Consider the following 16,109-nt stretch of genomic DNA (forward strand, 5'->3'; position numbering starts at 1 on the left):
TCACCGCATCCTGGAAGCCGAACAGGACTAGCTGGATTTGATTTATAGATGTGCTGTCAAAGTCAAGATCCACTTTAAGCTTGGATATGGTGGAAGCCATAACTCTCTGCTCTGGTGAACGGATAAAGTCCCTCAGGATACTGATAATCTGTTTGATGTGAGTGACTGACAGCTGCACGTCTTCTGAGCCCTGCAGAATATAATGGGTGGTATTATATTTAATCTTGAATCTAACTATATAGTACAAAGCACTCAGCTACCCAGTTACTTTTATTGTTAGGAGCTTCCAGATTAATGGGGTTCAGGTAATTTTTCCTCCAGGTACTTACGACCGGCACCTTGGACTCTGCTGCACTCCACGCTCCTTTTGGATCCGCTGGTGTCCACTGGCATCCTTGCTCCTCCCAGTCCTTGCTGCTTGCTCACCTGATATTTAAGGGGCCAATGGGTCTCCACCTATTTCTACCAATCATGTTGCACCTGCACCTATTAAAAGTTGCTCTGCCTGTTCCTCCTTGCCTGAGCATTATTTAATTCTTGTCTTCCTAAGTGAACATGTTTTCCTGTGTCTGCTGTTCTATTTATTCTGACCTGTTTCTCAGATTACGCTTGCTTGCCTGACCCCTTCTGTACTGTTCGCCTCTCCTGTTGCCGACTTAGACTGTCTGACCAGCACCTAAAGCCAATTGTCCTGTTGTTGCGCCAGACTCATATGCTGCTGCTACATTACTAGTACTGTGCTGCTTTTCTTGTTGGCAACTCCGCTTGATACCTACACTCATTTGGACTGTTCTCTGGAGCCTAGCATCGGAATTGTCTGGTTCTTGAGGCCAGCTGCTCCCCACAGCGGAACCATGCTTGTAGAGTGACCTGGTGTCCTCTAGCCTCTGAAGTCCAGCTTCCGCATCCTGAAGCAGAATAAAGGGTGAAGATCTAAAGGACTCTTAGACTCCGCTCCCTAATGTGGCTCAAAGCCAAACCAGTTCGGTAGCACTACGGGTCCATATGCCCATTACATAAACTCCTGTCATTGCTTGTTCACTTACCATTTTAGACCATTGTATGTAGATCCTGTTCTTTTCCCATCATAACCATCTTATGTGCTTCCTCTTTACAACCATCTCACAGCTTCATGGCCCTTTCTATATGAGCCTGTGTTTCACTAGATCCCACCTTTCTCTTACTATTAGCCTCTTTCCTTCACCATTCCTTACTTTCTCTTATTATCCTGTATTAAAGATCAGCTCATCTATATCCTGTAAGCTCTCTTACAATCCCATCCCAGCACCTTGGCTATATCATTGTTCCTCTTATTCTTTTCATTGTTCGTCACCTTGTTACCTTTCATGTAGTTCCCTCTGCCATTATTCCCATACCCTTTACCTCCCCTATACTCCCAAACCTTTCCCATATCTTTGTATGACCATTGTTTACAATACAGGAGAGAGTCATTTGTACCAAACAAGGCAGTACAAAATAACTAAATGTATAATGTCTAAAATAAAAGATGAATAACATATATATGCAAAAGATATATTGTATATTGTTGTACCTGCATAAGACATTCTTGTAGATTTGAGGACACTTTATTCTGCTCTTCCTTGAGGATCTTGTATAGTATTGCACGTCGTTCACTATCCTTTCGGAGAAGAAAGAGCCCAGAATCTCGTTCATCGGGAGAAGGGGGGGTACTTCTGTCTTCTGATACGGAGCCCTCATCTGGCACACTGTGTGTTAATACATCAATTTAATATAAATAGGGCTATGTATTCTCTGTAGTTTCCAGTCTTACAATAATTACTGTGTAATGACTCCATTTGCATGCACATTCGTTTTTGCGAAAAATCTTCATATTCTAATTATTCTTCTGTTGTCTAAACCTGCCCTCCAAGATGTTTAATTCCATGGCTGAGCAGCTAGAATTCAGTAAGATAATTAGACTTCTATATGCCCTGAATGAAATCGATCAATTCTACGTAGTTTTCATCCTCAAAGATTAACGGTGAAGTGACAGACATAACATTTCCTACATTTGTGTTAACTCAGTTTATTAATTGCTAAGGCATATAATGCATTTAGAAAGTATTTGAGCCCTTTCACTCTTTTACATTCTGCAGCTTTGCTAAAATTAAAAAAAAAAAATCAAATTTTCCTCCTTTAATTTGCACACATATTCTATAATAAGTGAGTATGTGAAAATCACATTTTAGAATCTTTGGGAAAAATTTATTAAAAAGGAAACAGTAAAATATTTCATTGACTTGAATTGAGTATTCAGCTCCTTCTCTGCAGATCCTCACAAGCTTTTTCAGGTTGGATGTGGTCTCTATACAGATGTTTGACTGGGTTAAAGTGGCATTGAGGGACATTTATTGAAAGGCGAAAATGCCTTTTTTGGCGCAGATGGGCCAGATCAGCGGAAGAATATTCTCAAATGGTATTTTTGTGAATATTTTTTCTCATTGGGCCAATCTGCGCCACTTTTGCCAGTGGGGCAGGGAGGATGTGTTACGGGTGGTGCGGCTGCATGCAGAGGGGTTGCGGCCTCTGCATGTGCAGCATTTATAATTTTTCCGGGGGAAAATTATACTGAAACCTACACAAGCTCTGAACTGGCATTGGTTTTAAATTTTTTCGCACAAACAGGCTCTGTGTGCAAGGGATTTATGTAGAGGCAGTGCGCCTCTACATAAATTCTCTGAGCTCCAGAGCTGCGGGGACATTAGTAAGCCAGCGCAAAAAATGACTCAATAAATGTCCCCCATTGTCTTGTCTTGTCTTGTCTTGCGCAATCTGAAGTCCCTAGCACTCTGGATGAAGTTTTTCTCCTTTCAGCCTTTTCCCTTAACCCTGATTAGTCTCCCTGCCCCAGCTGCTAAAAGACACCCTCACAACATGCTGCTTCCACCACCATACTTCACTGAAAGGGCCCTATTACACAGAGCGAAAATCTGCCGAATCAGGACGGTTTTGCAGATAATCGCGCCATGTAACAAAGACAAAGATCAGCCAATGAATGTTATCAGCTGATCGTGTCTTTTGAACCTGCCTATACTTCATCGGCAGCCGGACGCGCATCTCTACGGGTAATATTGATGCAAGGCTGACGACTGATAAAAAAAACTGTGAGACCTTATATAACCAATGAACTGAATTTACCACAGGTGGCACCAGTCAAGATCTCAGAGATGATCAAGAGAAATAGCATTTATTAGCGCCATTTTGCTGCATTTGTGCAATTTGCAGCATTATAGCACTAATTTAACGCTATATGTGAACAAAGCCTAAAGGTCAAGTGTCATAGCATAGAGACTGAGTACTTATGTCCATGCAAATTGTAAATGGACCCTTTTATTAAATGTGCAAGAATATCTAAAATTCTGCTTTTACATTCTCATTATGGGGTATTAAGCGCAGATTGATGGGGGTAAACTCTTTTTTTTGTTATGTTGTTAATTTACATATTAACAAAAAGGCTATATTTCAGTGCTGGAAAAAACTATTTTGATAAGAAAGGAATGTCCAGAGTCCTGATGAGAAGCCCCTATCTAGCCATGGGCTTATTTACAACTGTTTTTCAGCTGACAGGTCCACTTTAACTGAACTAAGCAGTGTCAGTAGTGCACTTACCTTAATAAACTGGATGTAGTAGATCTGTTGGTGGGTGATTCTGAACTGGATTTCTTCGCCTTTTCAAAGAACAGTTCATGCTTTGCATCAGAGTCAGGTGATACTGATCCATGCTCACTGCTACTGCTACCAGCCAGTTCTCCGGGCACTGGCAGCGGCAGAGAGGTACTGCGATTGTAATCTGCAACCATAACACTGACCTTATTACTACTCAATTTAACTGCACTTTTTAAATTAAAAATACAAAACCATACAAGCTCACACACACCTTAATAATAAGCAAATACTGGGTCTATTACTTTCATTTAAAATTATAGTAACTTTCTGTAAATGTAAGGATAATGAATACAGGGGCGGGGTGGGGGGTATGGAGGTCTTACCCTATCCTTTTTGGGTGGACAACCTCTATAAACATTAGATTGTCAATAGGTTCAGCTGACAAAAACCCAATCTATAGATAGTATTTGCCCCTGCATTACTTGGGGAAAGGCCCCAAGTATGCATCATAGAGGGACAAGACATATTAAGCATTTTATCTTTGACCTCCTAGTACGGATGCAGCCAATTTTGGCCTTCAGGATACAGCCCGATATCTCAAACTTGTAATCTGAAGGTGGGCATACATCTTCAATAACTGTCGGCCAACAATGATCTTTCCCATTCTCCCCATATATTGGAATGTTCAACACGGGAAATTCCATCACACCTATTTCCACTGACAGTATCTGCCTCATGATGAGCAGTGAGCTGCGGGGGGGCTTCCCGGGTGATCGCTAGATCATCTGGGCAGCCCATAGAAGATAGCAGCAAGCTGCTGCTGCCGCTCCTATTCCCCGAGGCGACGGCAGCAGATCGCTGCTATCTTAGGGCCCTATTAAATTGGACGATTATGGTACAAAAAAACGTTATATCGTTTGAATATGAGCGATAATCATTCTGTGTAATTGCAGGCAACAATCGAAAAGTCGTTGATTTAGATCTGATCCTAATCGTTCTCTGTAATTCCACATTTGTTCGCTCAAGTTCCGCATTTTTTCACTATTCAACCAGTGTAATTGCACATTGCTCATTGTTTTGCTGAGATCAGAAGGAATAATCGGTCATAGTAACAATCGCATTTAACGATTATCGTTCTGTGTGATATGGTGAACGATTTCAGGTTAATGATAAACAATCTCGTTTGCCATTGTTTATCATTAAAAATCACTCAGTGTAATAGGACACTTAGTCGTTTGAAAACATGTTGAAAGGCAACGACAGACAGCGATCAGCAGACATCGTTCATGTCGGCTCAACGCTAACTTCTATTACACGAGACAATTATCGGCCTTAACGGCTGATATCGACCGAATAGAGCCAATAATCGTTTTGTGTAATAGGGCCTTAAGTGAAGGTGGGTTTTATATCACACACGTTCTAGTGATATGGTCACTGCACCTACTACAATAGTAAATATGTCCTGCAGATCACATGGTGAAAGTCTTTGCTAAAGAATTTAGTTACATTTCAGTAATCTCAACTATTTAATTACTTGAGATTTAACACCTGGAAGCTAAGCCTTGCCAAGGACACCGCGCTGGTTCAAGCACCTTACATAAGTTTATAAGTCTTAGTGAAAATGAATACTATGTTATGTTAATGACAGAGGCACAAATGCAACCTGATATACCCCGGCTGTCTATCTGAGGGCTATTCAGCCCCCTCCCTCAGCCTATTGCTGTGTCTGATGCAGTGTATCTTTACCATATTTATTATCCCCATACTGTTGCTGTTACAATCATGCAACTTTGTCAGAAACAGATACTGAAAAGATCACTGTCAGATCCTTAAAAAAGGAAGAAAATAGGAAAGTAATCTTTTTAAAGGGGTAGTTCACAAAAACAAAAATCTTTCAAATCAACTGGTGGCAGAAAGTGCCAGAGATTTGTAATTTACTTCTATATCAAGTCCTCCAATACGTATCAGCTGCTGAATACAAGCTGCACCACTTACAGCATACAGCAACTAATAAGTAATGGAAGACTTGAGATTTTTTAATAGAAGTAAACTACAAATCTCTGGCGTTTTCTGCCACCAGTTGATTTGAGATTTTTTTTTTTTTGTGAACGACCCCTTAAATTAAACTTGCAACCAAAGAGAACGAGAGAAGGGCTTTGTCCCAGCATAAACTCCCACCTGTTCTGACATTGGTTGTGGAAAGACACAACTTCATGCCCCCCATGGAGGACTTCTATGGGGATTAGCTACTGCTCTGGACAGTTCCCATTACAGACAGAGGTGGCAGCAGAGAGCATCATGTCAGACTTTCAAAAAGCCATTGCTGACCGGCAAACTATGTTAGTAGGCAGCAACTGCTGATCTTATAATGAATACTGTATCTGCTAGAGTCTACTTACCAAAAAGGGTGATTTATATTTATATGGTAGGGACATCAAGTGAGTAAGTGAGGCCGCATTCACAGTTCACTAAACTACGCATTGATTTTTTTTACACGGATACTCTCGGCAGAAGTTTATTTAATTCTAATAAGTACCATGTGACTACAGGGTATCTTAATATATACATGGTTCGTATAAATAAAGTAAGATTTTGTTAATTGGCCTCCCAGTCCCGCATAGGTCGGTTATACAGAACCAAGCATGGAAATAAAACGCCACGTCCTGTAGGACATACAGTTGCTGATAAGTACTGGAAGGTTTGAGACTTTTCATTACAAATCTGTATCTGGCACCAGTAAAAGGATTAATTTTTCCCTTACGTCCTCAGCAGCAGCACAAATGGGGAAGATCCTATCTTCCTGCAATGGTAGGACAGATGGTACTAATAAAAGATTGATTAGGAGCCCTATAAGAAGGCCATACAGACCCCTCCTCCTTGTGTTTTTTTCTGTCCTCCTGTGGGACAGGTGGTAGGAGAGGGAAGCAGGCTCAGGCCTATGTTTGTGTCTGACTTTCCTTTCCAAAGATTCTTCCTTTCCACATGGTCGTGTGGAGAGGGGAAATTTATAGAAATGTTGTTTTTCCTGCTCTGCTGTATCAGAGAGGAGATTATTTACTTTTTAGTAGAGTTATCGCTCAGCTTCTCTGCTGTATGGAGCCGCTGTGTGAGGGAAGCCATGAAGCTGCTGCAGTAAGTATCATGGTGCTGCCAGACCTGTGTCCTCACCTGGGCGGCTGCTAATGTTTCTTGATACTTCAGCAAGGTAAGATATGCTGTTTTTTCTTTTGAGCTGGAAGCCTGGCATGTGTATCAGGAGGATTATTGGATATATATATATATATATATATATGTTGTATGAGGCTTTTATGCCTCAAATGTTTCGTTTCAATGTTTTTCACTTTTTTTAACATTGGTTGTGCAAGTCCTGTTAGACTGCTTCACTATATGAGTGACCTATGTAACTATAGTGAGTATACATGAACACAGCTTTAAAGCTGCTAGTTGGGTATTTAGTACACCTGCTGTCTCATAATTTTCTCCAGTACTGCTACAATGAAACTGTGTATGTGTGTGAACACAGCCCTAGAGCTGCTAATTGTGTACACCTGTTGCCTCATTACTTTCTATAGTACTGCCATCGGATGATGCAGTGAAGCTATAAAACTGTGTGTTTGTGTGTGCACACAACCCTAGAGCTGCTAGTTGTGCAGTGTGCACACCTGCTGCCTGATTACTTGCTATAGTACTGCTACCAGATGATGCAGTGAAGCTCTGAAACTGTATGTGAACACAGCCCTAGAGCTGCTAATTGTGTACACCTGTTGCCTCATTACTTTCTATAGTACTACCATCGGATGATGCAGTGAAGCTATAAAACTGTGTGTTTGTGTGTGCACACAACCCTAGAGCTGCTAGTTGTGCAGTGTGCACACCTACTGCCTGATTACTTTCTATAGCACTGCTACCAGATGATGCAGTGAAGCTCTGAAACTGTATGTGAACACAGCCCTAGAGCTGCTAATTGTGCACACCTACTGCCTCATTACTTTCTATAGCACTGCTACCAGATGATGCAATGAAGCTATAAAACTGTGTGCACACAACCCTAGAGCTGCTATTTGTGCATTGTGAACACCTGCTGCCTAATTACTTTCTATAGTACTGCTACCAGATGATGCAGTGAAATTGTGTGTGTGAACACAGCCTTAGGGTACAAACCCACACACCGTATACACAGCAGATACGCAACAAATACGCAGCAAATACGCAGCAGATTTGTTGGTACAGATTTGATGCTGTGTTCAGTTATTTAGATATAATTGCTGCGTTTTTGCTGCGTATTTGCTGCGTGTTTGCTGCGTATTTGCTGCGTATCGCAGCAGTAAATACGCTGCTTATACGGTGTGTGGGTTTATACCCTTAGAATTGTAGTTGTGTAGTGTGTATACCTGCGGTCTGATTACTTTTCCAGTATTTCTATCAGATGATACAATGAAGCTATAAAACTGTGTATGAACACAGCCTTAGAGTTATCGTGTAGTGGTAGATACACCTCCTGTCTAATAACTTTCACTAATACTGCTAACAGATGACGCAGTCACCCTATGGAGCGTCTGTGTGCTACTCCAGTGCTGCCATTTAAGAATGCAGTGAAGCTACTGTGTATGAACACGGCCTTAGAATTGTTAGTTGTATACTATACACCTGCTGTCTATTTACTTTCACTATACTGCTATCAGATGATATAGTGATCATGTGGACCTTCTGTGTGCTGACATTTAAGAATGCAGTGAAGCTACTGTGTGTGAACACTGCCTTAGAATTTAGTCGTGTACTATGTCCACCTGCTGTTTAATTACCTTCACTATACTGCTATCAGATGATGGTTATCATGTGGACCTTCTGTGTGCTGCTATTTAAGAATGCAGTGAAGTTATGAAGCCACTGTGTGTGAACATTGCCTTAGAATTGTAGTGTACTGTGTAACACCTGCTGTCTGATTTCTTTCACTATACTGCTATCAGATGATGCAGTGCCCTATGAAGCTACTGTGTGTGAACACAGCCTTAGAGTTGCTAGTTGTGTACTGGATACATCTATCTAATTACTTTCCCTAATACTGCTATCAGATTATATAGTGACCATATGGAGCTATGTGTGTGAGCACATGCTTAGAGCTGCTGGATGTGTACTGGATACACCTGCTATCTGATTACTTTCCCTAATACCGCCATCAGATGATGCAGTGATTCTATGGAGCTTTTTTGCGCTGCTCCAGTGCTGCTATTTAAGAATGCAGTAAAGCTACTGTGTGTGAACATGGCCTTAGGATTGTAGATGTGTACATCTGTGTACTATCTGATTAGTACTGTTATCAGATAATGCAGTGACCTATGAAGCTACATTCTTAGAGATGCTGGATGTGTACTGTATATACCTACAGTCTAATTACTCTGTAATACTGTGTACACCTGCTGTCTAGTTACACTCTGTAATACTGATATCAGATGATGCAGTGACCCTATGGAGCTTCTGTGTACTGAAGGATGCAGTAAAACTATGAAGCTGCTATGTGTGAACACCGCTTTAGGATTGCTGGTTGCATATTCAGTGCACCTGTGTGTCTGATTCCAGGCACTCTGCACTAGTCTGTTAGTCGGCCGGTCAGTCTGGCACAACTTCCATCCTTGGATGTAGCAGGATTCTGGTAACAGAACTTCTGGGGAAAAAGCTTTCTTGGCGTACAGATCCTGCAAGATTCCACTTTAAGGTGGCAGAGAATTCATTTGTGGATTGCAACTTTTTCTCAGAAGAGACAATGACTGCTTAAGATTTTACATCTGAATGATAATCTACAGGCTGAACTGGATGGAGTCCGAGGTCATGGCTCCTTCAGACGCACAAAGTCCTTGTTCAAAAAAAAAAATAAAAAAATTTTCTAGTAATTTAAAAAAAAAAAAATAATAATAAATAAATAAATAAATAAAAATAAATAAATAAATAAAATAAATGTCTATATTACTATAGCTGAGCAGTATACTTGGCTGCCCGATCCCCACAGTTTGGAGACTGGTCCTTCGTTGTAAGGGGGCAGATGTTCACTCCAATATAAAGATAGTTGGATCTGTATTGGACATTCTCATGAAAGTCTAATAAGAGAAGGAACTTCTACTTTGTTCCACATTCCGTAGGAATTCTAGTATGGAAGGTAAAGGAAAGAATCCTGCACAAGAAGGACCAGACGTCTCGGAGGCCTTGGGGATGGGGACAAGAACTTGTGACTACGTCTTTTCTGACAATTTATTTCCATAATGAGAGAGGTCTGTACCAGTGTTATATGATAGGAAAGGCTACCATATTGAATTTTGATCTGTGGGTCCCTCCTAGAGGGATGTTATCTGACCGTGTATACCTGTATACAGCCTCCTCTGAGGAAGGTGCTGTATGTGGGATCTATGATCTGTAGGTCCCTCCTAGAAGAAGGATGTTATCTGACCAGGTATACCTGCATGTACCTGTATACAGCCTCCTCTGAGAAGGCGGTTGTATGGAGGATTTATGCTCTGTAGTTCCCTCCTAGAAGAAGGACGTTATCTGGCCATGTATACCCGCATGTACCTGTCTACAGACAAAAGCTGCATATTCCTTTACATCAAGACCTTTTGTACAAGGCAATTGGCATTCTTTTCAATTTACAGTCCTTCTATCTGGAATAATCTTGGCTCCATCTACAGTCACCAAGAGGATGTCTATTGTACTTTGACTGTTTGAGAAAATTGAAGCTCATCATTGTTTTCTGGCATCGAACAATTCCTAAGGAGGAGAATAGATCCCCAGTCTGTGACTTTCTTCCTCCAGAGAGATTACAGAAGTTGACACAAGTCGGGGTTCTCAGCACTCCCCAGTTGCTGTCACTTCATCTGATACCCTTGGGTCTTATGTCTACACTGGAAATAACACCCAGAGACAAGGATAGCTTTTCCTGCTCAATGGCAGCAGTCTCCCAATGAAGTGGGTAGAGAAAACCATTGATATATCAAGCAGTGGGGCGCTTTTATGAGCAACTGGCAAGGAAGCCTTAATCCCCATCAGAAATGTTGCTGGCATCCAACATATGAAGGGAATACTAGTCCACTCCAGCACACCAATCTATGGTAAGCTATCAGTATAAGATCAAAACCGCATCTAGGATGGCGCATACCGATCTTTATAGGGGCACTACTGGAGGCAGGGGCATTTTGTCTGCTGGCAATCTATGCTGCGATGTAACCCTGTCGGAGGAACGGTCTCTGGACCAGAAGCTTTCTGGAAAATCGCATGGAGGATAGACCTATTCCTATTCAAGGTTCAAATTGGAAAACCTTTTTTCCTCACTCCTAAAAAGCCCAGAGTCTTGCAGAATCTGAGACAAGGTTGGGCCTTGGTCAGCCTCATTTGCCCCTATTGACCCAAGAGGGCATGGTTCACAATGGTGAGCCCCCTGCCTAAGAATCTTCTGGGAACTCTCCCAGTCTCCCCAGCTACTGACACAGAGTAGCAGAGATTACTCCCAGCGTCCCTGCCAGGTGTGGGCAGAGTCTAAAAATCTTGCAAGTAGCAAGTCTCTGGTTTCATGATGGCCTCTTATATTATCTAAAAGCATGGCGCTAATTCCATAGGAATAATCTGGAGGCTTCTGTATACCCTCAGTTAATAACTCAAGAGGGCAGGCTTGTCCGAAGCTTGACTGCCGTCAACAAGGTGGGAATTGATATGCTGTCAAAGTGGTGACCACTCTTCTGTAGTCCAGAGCCACAACTGCCTACAGAACCTACCTGAAGGTAAAGAAGATGTTTGAAGCCTGGTGGGTGAAAGTCTCTTCCACATCTCCATTGTTACAATCCATTACTCCTGCCAACACGGGAGAGAAGGAGCTTCATCCCTTAGATGTGGGAAGGGCTTGGAGCATGTATATTGAACGGGCAAACTCCTTCAGGAAATCTAACCACTTGTTTTTATCCTTTGCAGGGAAAAACAAAGGATGCAAGTCATCCAAAGCTTCTCTGTCCAGATGGATAAGGGAAGTCATCTCCATATGCTAACAAGAAGCTGGATTACAGGTACCTGGTGCAATCAAGGCACATTCAATGAGGGCAATATCATCCACATGGGCTGAAAAAAGATCTGTACCCTTGGAACAAATATGCAGGACTGCTTCATGGTCGTCCGTCAATACCTTTTGTCAAGCACTATAGACTAGATATTCACGAGTCAACCAGTTTTTGGCTCAGCCATTCTGTCTTCTGTAATGTAATGGCCCTCCCTAGTCTGTTTTCATAGCTTGCTATATCCCCATTTGTGCTGCTGCTGAGGACGTAAGGGAAAGGATAATTTTTTACTCACCGTAAATTTTCTTTCCTGTAGTCCGAAGCAGCAGCACAGACTTCCCGCCCTGATTTAAACAAACTATTATTTATGCAGCATACCTTGATTGTTTTAATGCCTTATTAACTAAGATTTTATTATGAATTTTAAATTTTTTTCGTCGTTAGAATTAACACAAGGAGGAGGGGTCTGTATGGCCTTCTTATAGGGCTCCTAATCAATCTTTTATTAGTACCATCTGTCCTACCATTGCAGGAAGATAGGATCTTCCCCATTTGTGCTGCTGCTTCGGACTACAGGAAAGAAAATTTACGGTGAGTAAAAAATTATCCTTTATTGCTGTAGTACCCCTTTAATGGAAGCTTTCTAAATCCCTGTTCTTAAGCTCCCACCAGAGGTGGCTTTAGGCAGATAGTTCTGACTATGTAAATCCTTGCAATGTTTCTGTAGATGTGCACATGTGTATGTCTTGCACTGTAGGCGTTTAACCCGACTTTTACAATGATTGGGTTCAATGAACAAGGTTATGTAAGGTAATGTACTGCATGGCAATGGCTTTCTTATTAATGGGAGTTTACCTGAGGGTTTAAATGCTATTTTACTTTTCTTTCCTTTATTTGCTTGCTTCAGAAAGAAGTCTCTCAGCAGGTCTGCTGCCGTTGCACGCTTTACTGGGTCAGGCTCAAAGCACAGTAATATAAAAGCCCTGGCCTCGGCCGACAAGGACTCTGGAATTTCTGGGTGGATTTTGAACATTCCCACCTGTAAAACAAGGAAACAGAATGTTCAGTATCCCTATAATGTAAGAGATACCCTCAGTCCCAATGGCAAGGTGATCATATATTACCCCACAAGCAATATAGGCAAATGTGTTTTGTGCCCTTACATTTATGCCCAGCACACTAGCCACAGAATTCTATAGTAGTTACATAAGCCCCACCATCAGCACCAAAAGTCACAGCAACATTCCCCTCACTTCCAGTAAATACGGTCACACACCCTCAGTCAACCTTGAGCCACAATACCCCCAGTCAGTCCTCCTCTACCCTCCTGCAAAGTGCGCTCTGCTCACAGTAAACTACATACAGTATAAGTAGACTATTGTCGGCTGCCGTATAAAGCCTCTTGCCTTGTTCTCTGCTAACACATATGTATGACTGCCATTGTGTGGTTAATATGCCCAGCATGTGTAGAATGTGACTGCTTTTACTGGGAGAGACAGATTGGGATTTGGCTGGCATCCAGCACCATATATTTAGCACTATCCGTAATCTAGCTGTCACTATTAAATGGATCTCCAATGGAATGGCAAAATACCAGCATAAATAGAGCCTTGAATGTGCAGGAGGATCCACTAAGGAGAAGTCAGGTAAAAAAAAAGTATTGTATTGTCCCCCAAATGTTATACAAATCCCCAATATACACTTATTACGGGAAATGCTTATAAAGTGCTTTTTTCCCTGCACTTACTACTGCATCAAGGCTTCACTTCATGGATAACATGGTGATGTCACGACCAGACTCCCAGAGCTGTGCGGGCTGTGGCAGGAAGTGAGCATTTCTAAGTATTTCCCACAATAAATGAATATTGCTAATTTGAATAACTTTTGGGGGTCAATACAATACCGTAATAAAAAAATTTCACTGGAGTTCTCCTTTAAATGGGAGCATCAGAGCAGAACCACACAGAAAGAAGTGACACTTATTTTTTGTAAGGTTCATAAGCTTGGTACGGCTTCTGCATCAAAAACTATGCAGTCGTTACCAGCATGAACATGCCCTGAGAAATTATGAGGAAAAAAATTAAGATATAATATATACCTTAAACATGGCAGCTTGGGGTTCTCCCAGCTCGTGGAATGGAGGCCTTCCTGTGGCCATTTCAATGATGGTACATCCGAGAGACCAGATATCAGCAGGAGCACCGTATCCTCTGGGCCCTTTATCAATAATTTCTGGAGCCATGTACTGTAACGTGCCTGAAATCAGGAGATTATATGTAGAAATAAAATCAGAAAAAGATTCTTCTATCCAGGCATAGTATCTAGAAAATGAAATATAAAATCCATAGCAAGAGCTCTGCAAATCACTGCAGTTATTGGTCCTTTTACAATATGGTCATTTTGGTTATCCAGTAGGTAATGCAGTAATGGGGCCATATTGCTCACTCTTCTTCACACTTCATGTGTATAACATTCATTGGAAGGCTTCTTATTACAGCCTGCCATTAATAAGATCAGGGACCCAGTCCAGGTTACCAAGCAGTCTATGGAAGGAGTCAACAGATTCCGTAGCTGTCACATAGACGGAACTAAAGCAGTAACATTCAGCAGGTAGGACAGGTAGATTAGAGGGAACAATAATACACTCATGGTGCATTCACACAGGCAGATTTATCTGACAGATTTTTGAAGCCAAAGCCAGTAACAGACCATAAACAAGAAACGGGTCATAAAGGATTTCTTGTCTTTTCAAATCCATTCCTGGCTTTGGCTTTCAAAACCTGTCAGATAAATCTGCCTGTGTAAACGCACCATAAAGGGAACCAATCGTGCTGATATGGTTCCCAGCTGCACAATATAGATCTACTGTGCAGCTTGCAGAGCATACCAGCCGCGGCTGCAGCAGTAGATTTACAGAGGGGAAAAAGATGTTTTATTATGCTACGTGAGGCAACTAGTCATGTGGACGGTAGTGGCTCTGCAGGGATGATTGACAAACAGAGAAGCCACTAATGGGTCTCTCTGTCTGTCAACCATCCCTGCACCGTGCACTGATAGGCAGATAGTTTTCATAAAAGCACTTGAAAAGTTGAGACACTCACCATCGCGTCTTCATAAAATAACTTTCTTTATTCACATAAATGCAGGTACATAGATACAGACGAAAGAATGGGTGACAGCCTGTTTCGCGTGTTTAATCACCACGCTTCCTCTCGGAGGGCTGACGCAGTGGTAAGTGCTTCAACTTTCAAGTGCTTTTGTGAAAACTATGTACTGTACAGTCTACGTGTTGATAGAGCACCATCTACATTGTTCTTGGATCAAGGGACCATCTAAATGGTGCGGTGGTAGTGCCGAAATTACCTTGCTAAGGAACAGAAAGGCAGAGAGCTGTGACTAGTCACAGATGGCTCCCCACCCGGACGACTAGTTGCCGCCCTCTCTTGACTTTGCATGCCGTTCAGAGGCGGACCTATCACTTGTGCAGCCTGTTCACCTGCACAGTGGCCCAGGCCAATAGAGGGGCCCGCCAGGCTCAGACTCTAAAGTGTCAGCTCAGCCTGGCACATGTCAGTAGTGGGCCCCCCAGGCGGCATTAGCACCCGGGAAGTGCGGGCCCCGTGCTCCTGTGGGGCCCACTTAGTGACTGGATGCTGTCACTATAGAATAACAGCTGTAATTGATCACAACCGTCCAAATAATGAACATGCTCACTATTTACCTTTTGCAAAATACTGCCTTTTTCTGTTCTCACATTGTTTTATTTTCTCTCAAAGTGATGGTGGTATTAAGCTTTTATTTTACTGTATGTGAATCTAGCCTGAATAATACGCTGACCTGTACAAAGGTATTTTCTCTGATTTCATTGTTAGCTCACTTTAAACAGATATTTGTTCTACTGTACACAAAGCAATACAAACTGACTGAAGATATTTTGTATTCACTTATACTGAACACTAGGGGGCATCATAGGAGGATCTTAAAATCTGTACTGGGGGGTCATTCCTGATGGTGACTGCACTGCACTTTAGTTGCTTCTCTAGTAATCACTGCATGTGAATGGCTTCCAGGTTTACTTCCATTTTCAGTCCTTATTTCAGTAGAAAGGAGTGGATACATTTTCTGCCTGCACATAAAAGAGCATCTTTACAAACCCATACTGTGTGGTGTGGTTCTTAGTACGCGATATAGGTATACAGTGGTCCCTCAACTTACAATGGCCTCAAGATACAATATTTTCAACATACAATGGTCCCTACTGGATCATCGTAACTTGAGACCAGACTCAACATACAACATACAATGCTAAGGACAGTCAGGATCTGCGGCACATGTAAATAACTAGATTATCAACCAATGAAACTGGCCATTTTACTGATAAAACCCCAGTATTAGTGAAGTGCATGTACTGGTTGGCTGTCTGCAATTTCCTCTTTACAGTACAGTGTGATA

At 41.9% G+C, this 16,109-nt stretch overlaps 1 protein-coding gene across 2 annotated transcripts in view; it reads right to left on the minus strand.

Annotated features, from left to right (window-relative positions):
- The window catches only part of MAP3K15 (mitogen-activated protein kinase kinase kinase 15), a 191,669-nt gene that overhangs the window by 12,436 nt on the left and 163,124 nt on the right, over window positions 1-16,109 (minus strand). For both annotated transcript variants that reach the window (XM_069944508.1, XM_069944509.1), the window contains 5 exons: window positions 13,756-13,913; window positions 12,513-12,696; window positions 3,631-3,811; window positions 1,553-1,727; window positions 5-190 (listed from right to left, as the gene is read on the minus strand). In XM_069944508.1, coding sequence (XP_069800609.1) covers window positions 5-190; window positions 1,553-1,727; window positions 3,631-3,811; window positions 12,513-12,696; window positions 13,756-13,913 — 884 coding nt within the window. The remainder of the gene's footprint in view (window positions 1-4; window positions 191-1,552; window positions 1,728-3,630; window positions 3,812-12,512; window positions 12,697-13,755; window positions 13,914-16,109) is intronic.

The sequence above is a fragment of the Dendropsophus ebraccatus genome, chromosome 11 (assembly GCF_027789765.1).
Source record: "Dendropsophus ebraccatus isolate aDenEbr1 chromosome 11, aDenEbr1.pat, whole genome shotgun sequence".
Lineage (NCBI taxonomy): Eukaryota > Metazoa > Chordata > Amphibia > Anura > Hylidae > Dendropsophus > Dendropsophus ebraccatus.